The 21,091-nt window shown below is 36.4% G+C and overlaps 1 protein-coding gene across 1 annotated transcript in view; it reads right to left on the bottom strand.

Annotated features, from left to right (window-relative positions):
• Positions 1-14,525: 14,525 nt before the first annotated feature.
• Positions 14,526-21,091, bottom strand: part of LOC121387213 (alpha-1,6-mannosyl-glycoprotein 2-beta-N-acetylglucosaminyltransferase-like) — an 8,613-nt gene continuing 2,047 nt past the window's right edge. Inside the window, exon 2 of the mRNA XM_041518239.1 lies at positions 14,526-14,846. Within this exon, the coding sequence (XP_041374173.1) occupies positions 14,526-14,846 (321 nt within the window). The remainder of the gene's footprint in view (positions 14,847-21,091) is intronic.

The following is a 21,091-nucleotide window of genomic DNA, read 5'->3' on the forward strand; positions in this document are numbered from 1 at the left end:
CGACCTGAAAATGAAATAAGCATACTTACGTTACGGTGGCGGGATGTAGCCCATTTGTAAAGCGCCAGTCGGTGGCACATTGAGCTATTTTTCGTTCCAGCTAATGACCACAAAGGCCGTGGTATGTGCTATCCTGTCTGTGGGATGTTGCATCAAAATATGCCTTGCTACTAATAAAACACATTTAACGGATTTCTTCTCTCAAATCCAATAGCCGTTGAGTAATAAATCGATGTGCTCTAGTGGTTTGATTTACGTTGCCATGGTGAAAGAAAAAACCCAACTAATTTTTAGGAACTGGCTGATTTTGTCCTATCTCCAGTACTGTGTATATGCTATTACAGTTTTGGGTCCCTTCAGTCTATAGATGTGTTTAAAATAAATAGATGGTTGTTATATAAAATGCTATTTTTAACAATTTCAATTAAAATGGCCAAAGTGATCGCCGTGCAATGGTTTGAAATATATATATATGTAAATTGTACTATTTATCGATGAATGAATGAAAGAAAGAATGAAATAATGAAATAATGAATGAATGAATGAATGAATGAATGAATGAATGAATGAATGAATGTATGAATGAATTGATCTTTTTTGGCTAGTGGATGTTGAAGTAGTGTTGAAGAAACCTGATACATCTTTCCATTAACAGCAAATGACCTTTTAAATGTATATGCACTTTCCCACAAACAGAACAGCACATACCACGTCATTGACATACCTTGTGGGGCAAATGTTGGTACTAAAAACAAATATATAATGGGTTAAAGGAAGGAAGGAAATGTTTTACTTAACGACGCACACAACACATTTTATTTACGGTTGTATGGCGTCGGACATATGGTTAAGGAAGAAGAAGGAAAAAGGAAATGTTTTATTTAACGATGCACTCAACACATTTTATTTACGGTTGTATGGCGTCGGACACACAGTTAACGAAGAAGAAGGGCGATGGAAATGTTTTATTTAACGACGCACTCAACACATTTTATTTACGGTTTATGGCGTCGTTAAATAAAACATGTCCTTCCTTTATGTGTGATATATCTTCAGATACACAAGATCGGATATAATTGTGGGTGGTTTGATACAGCAAGGTGGCAAAAGAAAATATGAAGAAGGTGTTTAACCCTCCCCCCCCCCCCCCCCCCCCCACACACACACACAAAAAAACTGCTTAATACGAAGAGAGAATGGTGCACGAAAACGGCTGTGACATTGATTTCTAATCCCAATACCAGCCCCGCTGTATATCTAAACTGTGTACAATAAGCATTGTTCGTTTCGTTTAACGACACCAATAGAACATATTAATTTGTTAATAATCGCTACTGGAAAGAAAGAAAGAAAGAAATGTTTTATTTAACGACGCACTCAACACATTTTATTTACGGTTATATGGCGTCAGACATATGGTTAAGGACCACACAGATTTTGAGAGTAAACCCGCTGTCGCCACTACATGGGCTACTCTTCCGATTAGCAGCAAGGGATCTTTCATTTGCGCTTCCCACAGGCAGGATAGCACAAACCATGACCTTTGTTGAACCAGTTATGGATCACTGGTCGGTGCAAGTGGTTTACACCTACCCATTGAGCCTTGCGGAGCACTCACTCAGGGTTTGGAGTCGGTATCTGGATTAAAAATCCCATGCCTCGACTGGGATCCGAACCCAGTACCTACCAGCCTGTAGACCGATGGCCTGCCACGACGCCACCGAGGCCGGTTAATCGCTACTGGATGTCAAACAATTGGTAGTAACTTATTGACTCGTAGTCTTACAAGAAATGTGCTAACTTTTTTTCATTAGCAACAAGGAATCTTTTTATATGCACTTTCCCAATGTACTCCAGTAGTGTCCTTAAACAAAACAAACAAAATGTCACGGTCTTTGATATACCGGTCGTGGGGTCACTAGTCACGAGAAGAAACCCAATCAGAGAATGGGTCCACTGAGGTAGTTCGACCCTACGACGCGAGTATCTCAGGCGAATATGATTCTGCCCCTAAAGCCTGGCGCACACGAGACCAATCAGCTGAGCAAAACGTTACTTGAGACTTTTGGCTCAGCTGATAGCAATAGCGTGCAATTTGTTGAGGTTTTGTGTGTGTGTTTTTTTTTTTTTTTGTCTCTCGTGGTCGTGAGAAAAAAATGTCTATCGTGTTTGATATTTTTGGCCATGCGTAGCAAAATTCTCACCGTATTCTGGCTACGTGAGCTGAGCTGAATTTAACATCTGACAAATGGAAACACGAAAATTGCTTCAGAATAATGTCGTTTTGACAGTCTTAAGCAAAATAACTCAGCACAAAACTCATCGTGAGCGGTGAAATTGTTATGAGCTAACGGGCGGGACATAGTCCAGTGGTAAAACGCTAGCCTGATGGCGCGGTCAGTCTGCGATCGATTCCCGTCGGTGGGCCCATTAGGTTATTTCTCGTTCCAGCCAAAGCACCACGACTGGTATATCAAAGGTCATGGTATGTGCTATCCTATCTGTAGTATGGTACATATAAAAGATCCTTTGCTACTAATGGGAAACAAGTGTAGCGGGTTTCCTCTCTAAGACTATATGGCAAAATCACCAAATGTTTGACATCGAATAGCCGATGATTAATAAATCAACGTGATCTAGTGGTCTCGTTAAACAAAACTAATTGCTTGTATTTTTTATTATGTTTTATTATTTTATTTTATTTTATTTTATTTATTATTTATTTATTTATTTATTCATGTGTTATGAGCAGAGGTTAGCAAAAGATCTCAAGTCACATTTTGTTTAGCTAATAGCTCTCATCTGCGGTAGGCTTAAACTTACATATTAAATACATTTTCTTGTTTAGGATATTAGTGTCTGTATATTTAATGTGTTTCTGGTCTTCTTAATATTTGTAAGAAACCCAAACTGAATTTTGTTTTCAAATAATTTCGTACGTACGAAAATATTTATTTTTGGAAATAAAATGAAATTTAACCTTGTATAAATATTAGAACGATCAGAAACACGTTTAATATACAGCCACTAATATATTATGCAGAAAAATATATTTGATATGCAATTACAATCGTTAAAAAGTCTCTGTTAGTGGATAATATCTTAAAAATTGCAGCAAACTCAGGAATGTCCCTTTAAGTAAAATAGAAAGATGCAAAGCAAAACAAACCTACCTTACGTCCTCTTCATAGATACCTGCTACTGAAGACAAGTCCGAAAACTGCGAATGTTTTTCTCGCGCTCGTGTGCATCCTTTATGTGACGTCACGTCACGTTCCCCTACCATCACACGTCAAATCGGTCTGACGGAATTAAAACTTCGTTCTTTACTTAGCACACTTTGAGATATCAAACGACGAAATTCATTCTCACAGAAGTTTGCGAAATGGGAATGAGCCGCGGGCGATTGACTCGCATCGGGAACCCGTTTGAGAGAGGCCAGGCCGTAACGGAAACCGGTTGTACAACCGAGAAACAAGACCCGTAACTCTTTCAAGTTTCCATGACGGATGATGCTGTCACGGTAGAAGACGTGCTCTGTGCAAGACGTTGTTGATCTATTTATTCGGTAATTAAAAGCGCAGTTCACGACCGACATCGGTGGCATGATAGTTAAGATATGGTGCATACGGTTGGTATGCATTGGGTTCGAATATCAGTACCGGCTCTCACCCAAAGAAAGTTTTAACGACTCAATTAAATGGCTAGGTGTTCGGACACTACACCAAAAAACCTATTTCCACTGAGGAGATTCGAACCACAGACTCGTTACGAGGGTCCAGCGCTCTACTAACTGAGCTAATAGGGAATATTTATTTGCGACTAGATACTGCCAGTAGGAGCACTTTACACCAACACGGGCGGGGCGTGACCCAGTGGTAAAGCGCTCGCTCGATGCGCGGTCGGTCTAGGATTGATCCCCGTCAGTGGGCCCATTGGGCTATTTCTCGTCCCAGCCAGTGCACCACGACTGGTATATCAAAGGCCGTGGTATGTACTATCCGCCTCTAACTAACCTGGACAGAGTTTTCAGGTAGCCGAGGTGTGTGCCCAGGTCAGCATGCTTGAATCCGTATTGGATATAAGAACGAAAGTCAATTAAAATTAACAGGCATAGTCTACCTGTGATCCAGTTACAAAAACGTGTACGAGGAACATGCAGAAATGAGTTTATATAATTATATGCATTTAATTTTTCTTTATTACTAGACCTATTTTCTAAATAGTTTTATTAACTGATCATTCATTATGTTTGTTATTATTGTTATTGTTGTTTGAATTTCTATTTGTATTATTAGCATTTGCATTTGTATTTGCATTCTATATATTTATATACTTATTCATTTATCTAGTCATTATTATTAAACAAAGCGCGGGCGTAGGAACGTGCCAAAAAGTGCGCGCGCACACACACACACACACACACACACACACACACACACACATATATACACATATATACACATATATATATATATATATATATAAACCCATTGCTGCTCCCCTTGCCCCCCCCCCCCCCCCCCGCGCTTCCTACGCCAGTGCAAAGTTATCACAATGACGCCTTGTTACGCGAAATTGAAAGCAGACACTAAAATAAGTAATTAACTGCTCTCTCTCTCTCTCTCTCTCTCTCTCTCTCTCTCTCTCTCTCTCTCTCTCTCTCTCTCTCTCTCTCTCTCTCTCTCTCTCTCTCTCTCTCTCTTAAAGCTGCATTGTCTGGTTTCAATCGTATATAATCAAGTTCTAAGTTCAAATACAAGCATAACTGCACTTTTAATTCACTCGCGAGTTGTCGTCATTAACGCATATCGTCAAACAATCTAATTAAAATTAGCTCCACTATTATATGTGGATCTAACACCAGCCAGTTGGAGCTCATGTCCACCAATCCAAACTTTACTTGCAGAATCCTGCAAGTGATTAAAAAATAATTTGAAAACATTCCGAATTATTCTGAGGGTATACGGCATGTTTCGTGTGAATTACGAATGCCTTAAACCATGTTTTATTTTATAAAATAAATAATTTTGTAATGTAAAACTGAAGACTGATTTAGGTGTTTTTTTTAATAAATAAATAAATAATTTTTAATGTAAAATTGAAGACTGATAACCCACCCCGTACGTATTGGTATGGTTCGCTGTACTGCGGCCACTAAAATAGACTCGCCCGATATTTTTAGAATTTGTATGCTCCCAAATAACGTTATAAAAGGCGAAGTGTGATTGGTCAATATTTAAATTATTATATCCCGCCCCGGAGTTGGTCACTGGCGAAGTCAGAGGCTAAATCCGGGGCGGGCGTGCCTGAACCCTCGTGGATAGGGGCACGTTAATTGAGTTGCCCGTTGCCCGTAAATTATTATTTACAGACGAAATGTTACCTGGACATTGGGGACTACGCAGTGTTGTTAGTTTTAAATCACTGGCAGGATTCTGCAAGTAAGGTTTTGATTGGTGGACATGAGCTCCATCTGGCTGGTGTTAGATGCACATGTAATATTGGAGCTAATTTTAATTAGATTGATCGTCAAATGCTTACTAGCCAGTTAGAACAATTCTCGCCATTTTGTAATACCGAACGGGTTCTAGCAGCCACTTCCTGGCAGCTAATTACGCTAGCATCCAATTTCAGCAGACACGCATGGCGACGTTCTAAACACCGGACTTATACGCCTTTTATAATGTGTGTTGTGGTGTGGTCTATACGAAAGTAGTTGGACATCCCATATTACCGTAGTACAGAAGGATTTTTTAAAGTGATACTTCAGATATTATAAAAGTGCTTAATAAAACGGTTAAGTTGTATTTATACGGATATTAGTAACAATAAGACTGTGAAAATGAGTCTTGGTTGTTATTTTGTTTTTGTGTTGTTTTTATATAAAGATACTCTTTAAAACTCTAAAATTCTTAAGTTGTAGTGAATAATAAAAAAATAGCATAACAGTGTGTTTAAAAGTGTGGAATACAGGTAACAATCGAAAGGCGTACGAGTCCGATGTTCAGAACGTCGACATGAGTGTCTGCTGAAATTGGCTGCTAGCGTAATTGGCTGCTAGGAATTGACTGCTAGAATCCGCTCGGTTTTTGTAATGCAGCAAAAGCCGAACCGTACTATTTTTAGCCCAGTGGGCGCCCGCCAAAAGTGTCCCACTTTAAAAATACTGGGTTTATTTTTAACTTGGAAAAGCCAGTGTAGTGAAACCAATTCGGAGTGCGGCGTCTTATATGCACCGAACGTAATGGGATTTTCTGTTCTATATACTTCAATTCAATTCTTTATTCACCGTAAGCATAGCGGCTTATTGGTATGAACAAACAACAATACTAGTAACCATACATGTACATACAATTAGGATAATAAATAGAACACACACACACACACACACACACACACACACACATGTACATATATATTCTCAATAAGGAGAATGTAAATTATAGTTTTATAGGTAGAGTATTATATACAAATTGACATTCAAATGCAACATATTATATATCTTGATAATTCCAGTATATTTAGACTAAGGAAGTTCGAATTTTAAATGCTTTAAATATATATTTTCCCAATTTACACAATATATTTTTGTTTTTACTGGTCAGCAACTGTATAAACTTTAGCATAGATGGCCTATTCCAGTAGTATTTCTTTATATAATTTTCTCTTAAATCTCTGTACAATGTACATATTAATACAAAATGATATTCATCTTCTACATCTCCGCTATTACAATAAATGCATACTCTATTGGGACGACTTATTTTCTTATATCTACCAGTTTCTATTGCCAAAATATGTGAAGATAGCCTTAATTTCGTAATACATGTTTTATAAATATCAGGTATAGGTTTGACCAAGTATTGTTGAGTTTTTAAGTCTTCGACCAAGTATCTATACAAATTGCCGCAGTTCACAGATGTATTGAGCTGATGGTAAAGATTCTGCAATGCTTGGTCAAAAATCCTTTGTTTAATTAGTGATAAATAATACATCGTACTTTCTACCAGATGATCCTGATTGTCCCAAATATAACCAAGCCCCAACTCTTGAAATGTTTTCTTAATAAAAAATACCCAGTTATTTTTATAGACGCAGCTAGATTTCATCTCACTATACATTGTACTCATTATACAATTATCAGTTTTGATCAGTTTGAACCAATATTTCATCATACGATAGGTACGTTCATGCACCAATGGATATCTACCTAATTCAAAATAAATCATAATATTGCTTGTACATCCTTTAACTTTTAGAACATTTTTACAAAAATCAAGGTGAATTTTTTCAATTAAATCTGCTTTTTGAAAACCCCAAATTTCACAACCATAGAACAGTACGCTAGCTACATACGCATCAAATAACGCCAACAATGAACTTTGGTTTAAAAACAAGGGCTTGGAACTTTTCTTCATTGCAAAACATGTTTTTCTTCCTTGTTCAGATATACATTTTATAGCATGTGAAAATTTGCAGGTAAAATGTAGGACAATACCAAGATAGTTAAATTGGTCTACTACTTCGACCGAGTCACCATCATAGGACCATTTTTCATCACCTAGTAATTTACCACGTTTTCTGAAAATCATAATTTTGGTTTTTGTTTTATTTACAGTTAAACCCCATTTGTTATTATAAAGGAACAATGTGTCAAGCATATGCTGTAATCCATATATACTTTCAGAGAAAATAACCATATCATCTGCAAAGAGTAACAGAAAAACACTGAGATCTCTAAACATAGTACCAGGGCAACCCTTAACAATAAATTCATTTTCTAGGTCATTTAGGAAGAGTGAAAAAAGTATCGGTGATAAAACTTCACCTTGCATTAGGCCAATGGTATTTTTAAAGAAATCAGATCTAAAACCATTTACATTTATGCAGGATCTAACACAGTTATACATAGATTTTAATACTTTTAACAGTTTGCCATTAATTCCGTACTTAAATAGTTTGGTCCACAGATTATATTGATTCACAGAGTCAAACGCTTTCTTATAATCCACAAAACAGCAATATAATTTACCATTATGTTCCAGAGATTTCATTATTATAGAATATAGCGAAAATAGAGCATCAACAGTGCTAACTCCTTTTCGAAAACCAAATTGCGCATCTGTTATAATGTTGTATTCTTCTGACCACTGATATAACCTCTTGTTAAGCACACCGGTAAACAACTTAGCTAAACAGCTTACCAAACTTATACCTCTGTAATTGTTCGGATCATTTATATTACCTTTTTATGGACTGGTACAATGACAGCAATTGACCATACAGTCGGGTAAAATCCAGTGTTCAGTATTACATTAAATAACTTACAAATCACTGGCAATAATATATTTTCAAATTCGATAAAGAACTCATTCATAATACCATCTAGCCCGTGGCTTTTGTTGCGTTTTAATTCTCTAATTACTGCTAAGACCTCGCTTTCATTAATTGGCTTGTCTAATTCATCAAACACAGTATCACTATTTTCATTGGTTTCATAACCACAAGTCGTATCTAAATTAATATCAACGGAACTACTGTCCTTAAAATAATTGAAAAATTCAGTTAATGTTATATCAGCTCGATTCTGTTTACTTTTTGAAAAATATTTATAAAATTGTCTAGGGTTATATTTACGTAAGTAATCTAATTGGTTTTCCTCTAGTAACTTGTATTGTCTTTTCAGTTTTAATTCCATTTTCTTATACTCATGTTTACATTCATGCAGTGATTTATGATTTTTGTCACACGTATGCTTGTTGAATGCACGCAGGGAATCCATATATCGGTTATACAACACCCTGCAATCATGAGTGAACCATGATTTGTCGATTTTAGTATGCGAGAATATATTTTGTTCGTATTGGCCACTATTATTGTTACCGACTAAAGATTTCCCTCTACTTTTGTGTTTCGCAACAACGAATTGCTCTGTTATATCTTTTAGAGTATGAGTAAAACTATCAATAATGTTATCCACACCCTGTTGTCAATGTTCTATATCTATAAGTAAACAAGCATTCAATAAATCGATGTTAACACGTAAAGCCTCTGAACACAGAGGTGTGTAGTCAGCAGCTGACCATCGACACCTATCGTATCTGTGACCTATTTCACCTGGTTCTTCCTCCCTCCCATCAGCCAATCGGAGGCCGACTAGCTGTAGCGATACGAGCAAAGGGGCGTGATCTGAATATTGATTAAAACATCCCAAATTAAACGATTCAATACATTTAAATAAACTTGGCTTTGTAATTAAATAGTCCACAACACTTACACCGTGCGAACCATTGAAGGTAAAATCACTGGAGAAGCCATTATTACATCGTCCGTTAACAATACGGAAGCCTGATGTTTTACAAAAATTAAGTAACTGCCGCCCAAATCCGTTGATTCCTTTATCTGGGTTAGAACGGTTGTCCTCAATCAGATCGTCTGTGTACGAACATACATTTTCTATATGGCCAAGGACAGTATTGTCCAAATTATCAAATTTTATATAGTCAGCATTTTCTGCTGTTCTACTGTTAAAATCGCCAATTAAAAATACATCACCCAAGCCCGAATACAATTCGACACTGTTATGTAATTCCTGGTAAATATCGATTTCGTATAATTTATAGTAGGACGAATTTTGTGGGGGTAGGTAAACACAGGCGATAAATGTATCATTATTGCGTTTACTGAGAAGCTTATCAATTTTCAACCAAATAATACTATCATAGCTATTTTCTACAACCGTTATGAATGGCTTAAACTTGTTTTTGATCATTACGATCAATCCACCGCCTTGAAAACACTTTCGGCGTTTCATAGCAAACACAAAACATTCGTAACCATCAATTGCTAACTCGTAATCGTTTTCCAACCAACATTCTGATAGAATAACTAAGTCGTATAGTAAAATATGATTTTTGAAATTATCGTCACATAGTTTTTCACCGAAGCCCCCGTGCACGTTCCAAGCTATGCAGTGTAATAGGTCATTCACATTCTCCGACTTGTCCTATGCAGTCACTGCTATGGGTTCATCTACCGCACGTGGTACTTAAATAATAAAATATTCCAGGGAATGCCGCTTTAATGCTCAAAACGAGTATATGACGTGTATTTGTTTCTATTTAGTTTGCGCTAGCCAAAGAAGTAATTGTTTTGCAGATGTCACATTTTACATGCATGGTCTTCGAGGGCGGCACGTAGCCCTGTGGTAAATCGTTAGCTTGAAGCGCGGTCGGTTTCGGATTGATACGCGTAGATTTTTCGTTCAGGCCAGTGCACCACGACTGGTATATCAATGACCACGGTATGTCCAATCCTGTCTGAGGGATGGTGCACATAAAAGATCCCTTTCTACTAAAGGAAAAAAATGTGGGGGATTTTCTCTCTAAGACTAAGACAAAAAACGTTTAGTTATTGATTTATTATTATGATTAGTTTTATTTATTTATTGATTATTGATAATAATAATATTTTATTTATTTATTTATTATTATTATTTTTAAAAATATGATTAGTTTTTTATTTATTTATTTGCACGATGTTGTGTGATATCAAACACACACCTTCTAAAATGGGTAACTGCCATCATTCAATGTTATGAACGACTGTATGACATGCACTTGTTTCTATTCAGTTTTGATGCGCGGTCGGTCTAGGATCGGTCTCCGTCGGTGGGCCCATTCGGCTATTTCTCGTTCCAGTCAGTGCACTACAACTGCTATTTCAAAGGCCGGGATATGCGATATCCTGTCTGTGGGATGTTGCATATAAAAGATCTCGTTCCACTAATGGAAAAAATGTAGCTGGTTTCCTCTCAAAGAAACCGGCCTCGGTGGCGTCGTGGTTAGGCCATCGGTCCACAGGCTGGTAGGTACTGGGTTCGGATCCCAGTCGAGGCATGGATATTTTAATCCACATACCGACTCCAAAGCCTGAGTGAATGCTCCGCAAGGCTCAATGGGTAGGTGTAAACCACTTGCACCGACCAGTGATCCATAACTGGTTCAACAAAGACCATGGTTTGTGCTATCCTGCCTGTGGGAAGCGCAAATAAAAGATCCATTGCTGCTAATCGGAAAGAGTAGCTCATGTTGTGGCGGCAGCGGGTTTCCTCTCAAAATCTGTGTGGTCCTTGGCCATATGTCTGACGCCATATAACCGTAAATAAAAAAATGTGTTGAGTGCGTCGTTAAATAAAACATTTCTTTCTTTCTCTAAGATTATAAGTCAGAATGATAAAATGTTTGACATGGATCCAATAGCCGATGATTAAATAATCAGAGTGCTTTAGTGTTGTCGTTAAAGAAAAACAAACTTTAAAAAACTATTTAGCTTGTGCTAGGCCAAAAAGTAATTGTTTTGCAGATGTCACATTTTACAAGCTCTTTGGAACCACGTGTGGAGACGTAGCCCACTGGTAAAGCGCTCGCTTGATACGCGGTCGGTTTGGGATCGATGCATGGCGATGAGCCCATTAGGTTATTTCTCGCCCCAGCCAGTGCACAACGACTGGTATATCAATGTCCATGGTATGTGCTATCCTGTCTTTGGCATGGTGCATATTTATATATATATAAAAAAAAAAACGATATCTGGCTACTAATGGAAACAATTAGCGGGTTTTCTCTCTAAGACTATACGTTAAAATTAACAAATATTAGACATATAATGGCCGTTGATTGATAAATCAATGTGCTCTAGTGGTGTCGTTAAACAAAACAAACTTTAAATTACCTTTATTTATTTTTTGATTATAATCATTGTAATTACTAATGCTTTATTGTTATTTTAAAAAAAAAAATTGGTTTTTATTTAATTAATTTTATTTATTTATTTATTTATTTATTTATTTATCTTGTGTGTGGCATAATGCATATAAAAGATCCCTTGCTGCATTAGGGAAAATATAGCGAGTTTCCTCTCATGGTTACATGTTAGAATTATCAAATGTTTGACATCCAGTAGCCGATGATTAATTAATCAATGTGCTTCAGTGGTATCGTTAAACAAAACACACTGTTTAATTTAATTTAATTTAATTTAATTTTATTTTATTTTATTTTATTTAATTTTATTTCAATGTTAAGAACGACTTATGACATGCTGGGCAGCTAAGTAATTTTTTGTCACCAGTCACATTTCCAATTAAGCTACGTGCTCTTGGCTGTCACGTGGAACGGGTTTCTGAAGTGGTGGCTAGGAATATGAGGTATTTCTGTATTCCGATGTACTGCAATTATGATTTTAGACTGAACTACCGACCTCGGTGGTGTCGTGGTTAAGCCATCGGACATAAGGCTGGTAGATACTGGGTTGGCAGCCCGGTATGGCTCCCACAGAGAGCGAGTTTTAACGACGCAGTGGGTAGGTGTAATACCACTACACCCTCTATTCTCTCACTAACAGCTAACAACTAACAACTAACAACTAGCCCACTGCACAGACAATTTGTATGTGTTTGACCATAACTTAGTCAGTACTATAATTGTCTACACACGACATTCCACATAGCACACGATACAAACACTCTAGTGTTATAGTCCAGCTACATTGTCACTTGGAAATAATTTTACAAATATTCAGCTTCTGTAGACCAGTACAGGCAGTTTCTTAAGTCCACACATACCACATGCCAACTGAAATAATTATATCCCCCTCCCCCTACACAAAAATACGATCTTAAACACATGACTCTCTGTAATAATAGTACTATTACTGGAAAAATACTGTAGCACAGTTCAGTCAGTTGTATTTTACCGATCTTGTGTTGATATTTTTTCTAACTTCTAGAATAACTTTAATGTCATTTACTCTTATTCACGTCTTCCACGTCTTTGCCTTCCGGATTTTGTAAGCAGTCTCAGCCAGTACTGTCCTTTCAGCCTTCAATGTTCTTGGTGAGTCGGTGTAACAAACCTGTGAAAAGTATTGCGTTATTTATGGCTGCCAGTATTACAGATGATATATTGCGTTATTTATGGCTGCCAGTATTACATATGATAGGCTGAAATGTATTGCAGTTTGTGCATGCTGCTTTGTTCTGGATGGACTGATAGGTTTCGGCCAATGGGAGGCCGCTCTATTGCAGTGAGGGAGTATACATATAGCGAGCGACGGGTGGTCGGTGTCTTCCACTGGGAACAGGTCTACAGACTGGTAGGTACTGGGTTCGGATCCCAGTCGAGGCATGGGATTTTTAATCCAGATACCGACTCCAAACCCGAAGTGAGCGCTCCGCAAGGCTCAATGGGTAGGTGTAAACCATTTGCACCGACCAGTGATCCATAACTGGTTCAACAAAGGTCATGGTTTGTGCTATCCTGCCTGCGGGAAGCGCAAATAAAAGATCCCTTGCTGCTAATCGAAAAGAGTAGCCCATGTAGTGGCGGCAGCGGGTTTCCTCTCAGAATATGTGTGGTCCTTATAACTGTAAATAAAATGTGTTGAGTGCGTCGTTAAATAAAACTTCTTTTTTTTCAGTTCCATTTGTATCAACTGCAATTTGTTTGCTATATTTTCATCGAACTTCATGCGTTATATTTGTATTTGTACGAACCAACTCACTCGCTGTGTAGTTGCCTTCTTGATTTTGTTCACTCGTATTATCATCACGTGTACTGTGCGCGTGCACGTGCTCCATGTCCGTCATGGTGTCTTGGGAAACTGGCCCCTCCCCTTTTTTTCCCTTTTTTTTTTTTGGGGGGGGGGGGGCGGTTCTTAAGGGTGGCGTTTTTTATGTGCTGGCATATCAAATCCAATTACAAAAACATTACTAAATAAAACTTCAAACTAAATGTTGGGTCGGAACTCAAACCATTTTGACCGAGATCAACGGAGCAAAGTTCTCACACGACTCCTCTGCTGCACATCTCTCTTATTTATTTTGTATTTTATTTCATTTCTTTCTTTCTTTATTATTATATTACTATTATTATTTTTTTTTATTATTATTATTTTATATTATTATAATTATTATTATTATGGGTTTTTTTTAAGTGTCGCCTAAATTTGGCAAAAAACCCCAACATCCGGCATGGTTTTTTTTATGTTTTCTTTTTCAAAGACTGAAACATGGTTGTTTTATAGAATAAAGGTATTCATCTTTGTTTAATGTGTTGCTCACTATATGTGTTTTTGTTATTTTAAAATTTATTTTTACATTTTATCAAATATTCACTCTGGAAGTCTTTTTATTTAAAATTATATGATAGCCACATATTGAAATGCTATTCTCTTGTTGGTAGACACAACTACATATATATCTTTCGAACAGAAATCGGGGTTCTTTCATAGATGTCTTAAAACAAACTATATTGCATTAATACAATACTTTCAATAAATAGTGTTTATTATAAATGGATAATGATATAACTATATTATCAATTGCCACACCCGCAACCGACCATCAGCATTCATTAAATGTAAACGGGATTCGGCAGGGAACAGCACGCCATGCCAACGTTGTACTGTCCAATGACGATACCTTCCTGCCAAACGTCGGCGCTCATTTCGATGTCGATCAGTCAGGATAGGTCCACCATATGGTCATTGAGCACGCAGCCCAGCAGAGCGAAGACGGCCACGCACAGTATCTGCGCTGATAACCCCTCGTCGACCTTGAAAAGTTGGTGCAGTCCTGGCAGCTGGCAGCGTTTGATCACGAATATGGAGGCGAACAATATGGCGATCTTGTTGTGGTGTCGAAACACGTCGTTGGCCTGGACGTGGACGGTCCCTGGTGGTTCCTGTCTGCTGGTATCTCCTATGGAGTCTAGTGATTGTTGTATGGTGGCATCCAAACCGCTGTGCGATGACTCTACTCGAAATTCCGACTTGAAGCGTGCCTAAGGCACGTTCTCGTTCCTCAGCTGTCAACCTTGCCATCATTTGTTTAACGTTCCCTCAAAGACTACTTCATAAATGAAAGTGGCTTTTCAGAGATCATCTTTTATAACCCTAATCAGCATGAGTTGCACATTCAATTTGCGTTTTTCATGCTATGCATGCAACATGTTGTGTTTTGGTGTTGTGTTTCATTGAGTGTTCAGGCAATCGTTTTTGTAAGTTATTCTTCGTCATGCATGGTCTATAAGGTAGTACGGTACTTATTCATTGAATTTGTAATGCTGATATACGCCCCAATCACATTTGTTACCATCAACTAGCGGTGCGTTTTCAATGCTGTTCAGTATATAAATATAATTCGTTTTTGCTGTACTGATAGTAGTGAATTGCGCTGATTCCAGTTTAAAATAATTCATAATATACTTCCTGTTAATACCTATTTTTGTAAAATTGGTTATATTTCTTGGCTGAAGTGTTTGTGGGTTTTTTGTTGTTGTTGTTTTTGTTTTTTATGTAATTTAGAACTTCGTACAATTATCCATTTATTTGGGGAATACACTTTAATCAACTCAATTTGGACTGATATTCAGAACTGGATTCATGTAAAAACATTAAATTTAATGAAGATTTTTTTATTTTTTAAAGTTTTTTTTGGTTTGCTTTAAAACCAGAAATAATGATCCCATTTATGTCATTATACTTGTTACAAAACACTTAATATTTAAAAAAAAATCACTTCAATACACATGTACCCAGTTTGAAATGGATCCAAAAAGTGTTGACTGAATATTATGTTACGAAGGCAGCAGCTTTTCCGCGTGCAATTATGATAAAGTCAACAAATATTGGTCAATTTATCATAATGTATTTAAAACTTAGATTGTATTTCTTCTCTTCTTTTTACTTAGTATGTCCTCAGTCTCCTTTTGAATTTTTCATACATATATGTCTGATTATCAGTCACATATATTTGATTTTTAGCTAAACATCTATCAACTACTTTATTTTTAAATACCGTTTTGTCATATTCACCGTATACATCTGTGCGTGGATATCATGCCGATAAAAATGGGAATTATAAAAAACCCAAACATAATTCAAAAACATTTAAACAACAGCTTTACACTGAAAGCTGTCCAGCGTTCAGAAAACAACACACACAACAAAATTAAGGGGAGATGATACTATTCGGTCAAAAATTTACAATTCATTACACCTTCTTGAAATTTCCACACATTATAAAGGTATTCTTATATTACTGGAATATCTAGAGAAAAAATATCATAGGTCATCGGAATGTTCATTTATCCACGGGCCATACATTGAATAGGTGTATGAATCACTATGATGTTTTCTGTGTTGTCGAATTAGTCATGTTTTAAACTTCTGTGTAATAAAACAAAGAGAACATGAATTGTATTGCTTAAACTGACATCTAGCAGACACCCGCGTACATATCTTCACATTTACTGACTATTTACTTCACAATTATATACAGGATCTAAAAGTCATTACATAGAGAATAATACCTGAGTGACGTTAGATACCACTTATCTCACAACGAGTTGTTTTAGAACGGGCGAAAGCGAGTTTGATACGTTTTTAAACAACGAGTTGTGAGATAAGTGGTATCTAACGGGCACGGATGTATTATTCTATTCCGTACATATCCTAAAAAAAACCCAGGTTTTAAGCAAATTTTAACATCGTTTTCGCCTAAAAGTTATTTACAGCCGTTGCACTTGTAGATAACTTACGCGTCACAGATTCATGATTGTCAGATTAACTATACGTCATAGTGTAATCTATTTCCACCGTGTTGTTTTTTATTGGATGCATGACACTGGTGACCTTGTCATCTCCTAGGAGCAGCCAGTCGTATGTCTTGAAATTTTTAACACACATACGTGTGAAACCAACTCATATGTTAAACATAACGCATGATGTTCTCAACAACGGGTGTGTAAGAACAAAAAATACAGGAACCTACATCTCCAACTTATGACTTCTGTTTGCTCGTGTACTTTCCAAAAAAAAAAAAAACTACTCTGTGTTAATATTCTGACAGAAATTACATGCAGCGATTAAAGGGACAATCCTGAGTCTGTTGCCATTGTTAAGATCTTGCCGAATAACAGACACGTTTTAATGACTACAGCTGTATTTCACATACACTTGTTTTGCACGAAATATCAGTGGTTGTGTATTAAACGTGTTTCTGATCGTCCTAGTGTTAGTACTACGTCTAAGTTCATTTTATTTTTTATTTTATAATTTTGTTCGTACGTACGAAATTATTGGAAGACCAAATTCAGTTTGGCCTACGTTCAAAAATTAAGACGACCAGAAACACATTGGATATACAGACATTGATATCCTAAATACGATATTATATTTATTATGTAATTGTAGTATATAATAATATAATAATAGTTTATTAGTCTGGAAAGTTTACAATGGCAGCAATTTCTTTTTCTTTTCAATTTAGTTTCGTGCTTATCGATCAACTAACAACTAACTAGCCCAGATAGCTGAAGTGCGTGGCCAGGTCAGAGTACTTGAACCTTAATTGGATATAAGCACGGAGACTGCCATGGTGAGATGAATCACGAACATTTTATTAAATGGTTTGAAGGACAACTTATGCCTTCTTTACCAGAGCCTTCTGTCAATGTCATGGATAATGCTAGCTACCACAACAAAATAACTGAGACAAGACGATGTCCAAGAACGACATACAGTCGTGGCTACGAAAAAGGAAAATACCTTTTGATAATAACAGGACAAAACCAGTTCTTTATGATCTTGTGAAAAGTAACAAATGTGCACCGCAGTTTGTTACTGATGATATTGCCGAACGCCATGGATACTTATGCCTAAGACTGCCGCCAAGACATTCGGAACTGAATCCAGTAGAACTGATCTGGAGTCAAGCAAAACGGCAGATAGCTCGTCATAATGATGGCAAAATTAGCATGATAAGGAAAGAACTAGCGTTTGGTTTGAACTCTGTCACACCTACACACTTCTTTGATGCCGTTAAATATGTAATAAAGATCGAGGAAGATTTCAGAAAGCAAAATAGTTTTATAAGAAATAAAATACCACCCGTGTTAGTCTCCCTTAACGAAGACAGTGGTTAAGAAATGAGTTTGTCGCGTGATTAAGTTGCTTCTCCCTACCCATAAAGCATATAACGCTTAATGCATTAATTAACTCTTTAACACTTAACACAATTTATTCTCATGACATTCATTATCAGTCAAAATCAAACAACCTATCAATTGAACAAAATTAAACGTGTATTACAAAACACTGACAATCAATATAAAACCAAATAAAATACACCTACATACGAAGCCAGATGTGGGTGTGGGGTTAGGCAGAGGGCCACGCCTGCACCAGTCGCGGGTATACAATATTCTGGCCACGTGTTTGTGCAATATGTCACAATCAACATCACGATATTAAGACCTCCAAACCCCCTCTCTAAAAGGGAACGTGGCGTTCAGATGAACACTTGCCCGTGCATTAATAAATGATAAATATATACTATCCATGGACATACAACCTGACAGTCATAATGTATCAACCTGTCTTATTGTTACTTTACAGTGGTGCATCCCCAATAGCACCCGCATTTATTTATTTTTGTATCACTACATTATATTAATGACATAGCAGGTGCGGATTCAGAAGTTTTTGCTTTTGAACAGGTGGATGGGATAAGTTTTTATTTCTGGTGTATTCTGAAATATATATTGTTTCACAAAAATGGGGGGGGGGGGGGGGGGGGGGTCACCTAGACTCCCCGTCTGAATGCGCTCCTGAATTGTTTGTTGATTTATGTTTCCAAATTGTTTCTTAAAAATAGGTCATACTACAATATATTTCAATATGAAGGTGGACAAGATACATTAGTTTGAAACATACTATAGATAGATGGTTTTGTTATGCAGGTAACCGTAGTTATTTATATGAGAAATAACCTGCATTCAAAACATACAGAGATTTTTGTAAAATGGAAATAAGTAATTTTCGTGCATTTTAGATGATGAATTGTATATGAAATAATTATGTTGAGGTTTGGGTTTGTGTATGTAAAGAAAACAAGTATTGAATAGGATTAAACGTAACATTTGCAAAAAAACTAGGGTCCAAACAAATGAACAGGACTATAGTATGTAATTTAACATATTAGGATTTATGTAATTGTGAACGATGATATTGACGTAGTTGTATTGTTGTTTTTTCTTCTTTATGGTGCTTACATGGCTTGATGTTTACACTTACTCTTAAACTAATTGTCAACAGCTTACAGCAAGCCTGGGTCCATTATTCAATCAGTGGCGATGAACAATGTAGGTTTTTAAATACACACACACACACACACACACACACACACACACACACACACACACACACAAATAATAATGTTGCATCTGTGAACATTTCTTTCATTGGTGAATTTGAAAGGAGAGTCTGACAACCTCGAGCCGTACCACTATTTTGTACGCTGTGCCGCGCTTTGAAACGTTTGACACCCACTAGTCGATGATTAATAAATCAATGTGCTCTAGTGGTGTCGTTAAACAAAACAAACGTTTAACATTAACTTGGGTTCTAGTTATTTTTATTTGTTAGTGTTGGTGTGAACCTTTATTTCTTTTCATCAGTATAGTATAGTTTATTAGCTTTAAAGGGGCATTCCTGAGTTTGCTGCATTGTAAAATGTTTCCGATTAATAAATTTGTTTTACAATTATACTTACATGTTAAATATATTTTCTTGTTTAGAATGTCAGTGTCTGTATATTTAATGTGTTTCTGGTCGTTTTAATATTTGTAAGAAGCCCAAACTGGATTTTGTCTTCAAATAATTTCATACGTACGAAACAAATATATTTTAGGAAATAAAATTAAATTTAACCTAGTACAAATATTAGAACGACCAGAACACATTTAATATACAGCCACTAATATTTTTTGCAGAATTTTTTTTTTTTTATATGTAATTACAATCGTTAAAAAGTCTCTGTTAGTCAATACAATCTTTAAAATCGTAGCTTTCCTGCTGATAGTCATACGTTACATATACAAATTTATATATAGAGGTTATTACTGGAGCATTTTTCGGCATCGTCAATATCATATATTCGAAATAAAAATTGTATTATGCGAGCCTCATGAAGTTGTTTTTAAAACAAAAGTGCTCACACGACTGATGGTGAAATTTTAATGAACGTTTATCTATGTCGTACTTCAAGCTCTGACTGTAAAAAACAGTACATTTGTACGATCTCATATTGATTTACTCACCCAACATTGCTATCTGTGCACATATTATAAAGGCTTCTTACACACCCGTTGGTGAGAACTCCATACTTTATTTTTGGTTGCACATGGATGTTAACACAGGTACGTGTGTTAAGAACTTCAAGACATACGGCTGGCTGCTCCTAGGTGATGACCAGGTCACCAGTGTCATACAGCCAATGAAGTTAATTTGATATTTGAAGAACGAACACCTTCATAATTTTCATAATTCTGGACAAAATAGTATCAAAGATGAACTAGTTTCGGTGAGCGTAAGCATATCAATATTTATAAACAGACAGTTGTTATTCAAATATCTACCTTTTTATTAGTATTTCTACGCTTCACACGAAGACTAAAATAGCTGCTAAGTAGCTATAGTCTAAATTCTATTAAAATTTGTTTTGCAAATAAATTCAGTTCTGCTTCACGTAAGAAGTAAAGAAAAGTGTTTTGCAACAACAACAACACCAACAAAATAATAATAATAATAAAAAAAAAATAACAACAAAATCACTATTTGTGTGTGCAATTTTCAAAACAATCGGCTCAGAAATAAATACTTTGTAATAAATTCCATATTATGAAAAAGGCGATCCAAGTGGTGCAGACACTCTGTAAGTTTATCGCACGTGCGTTAAAAACTGTAGCATGCATCAGCAGTAAATAGTGTTAACTACGTAACCAGTTTCGTTGAATGATACGCTTAGTGGTATAGCTTACAGCCAAAACAGTCCAACACAAATATTTTCAGTGTTTTATCAAAACATGTATGTTGTTCAACAAAACATGCACTTAAAATACTTTATTTAAGAATTGACTGTACTTATTGTTTGGTTCATGCAAGTATGAACCGAAAAAACGATGTGCACACTGTATGACTACGCGTCAAAAGTCCGAACCCTCCCGCAAAAGCTGAGGTCCACTGT

The sequence above is a fragment of the Gigantopelta aegis genome, chromosome 13, assembly GCF_016097555.1.
Source record: "Gigantopelta aegis isolate Gae_Host chromosome 13, Gae_host_genome, whole genome shotgun sequence".
NCBI classification, from domain to species: Eukaryota; Metazoa; Mollusca; class Gastropoda; order Neomphalida; family Peltospiridae; genus Gigantopelta; species Gigantopelta aegis.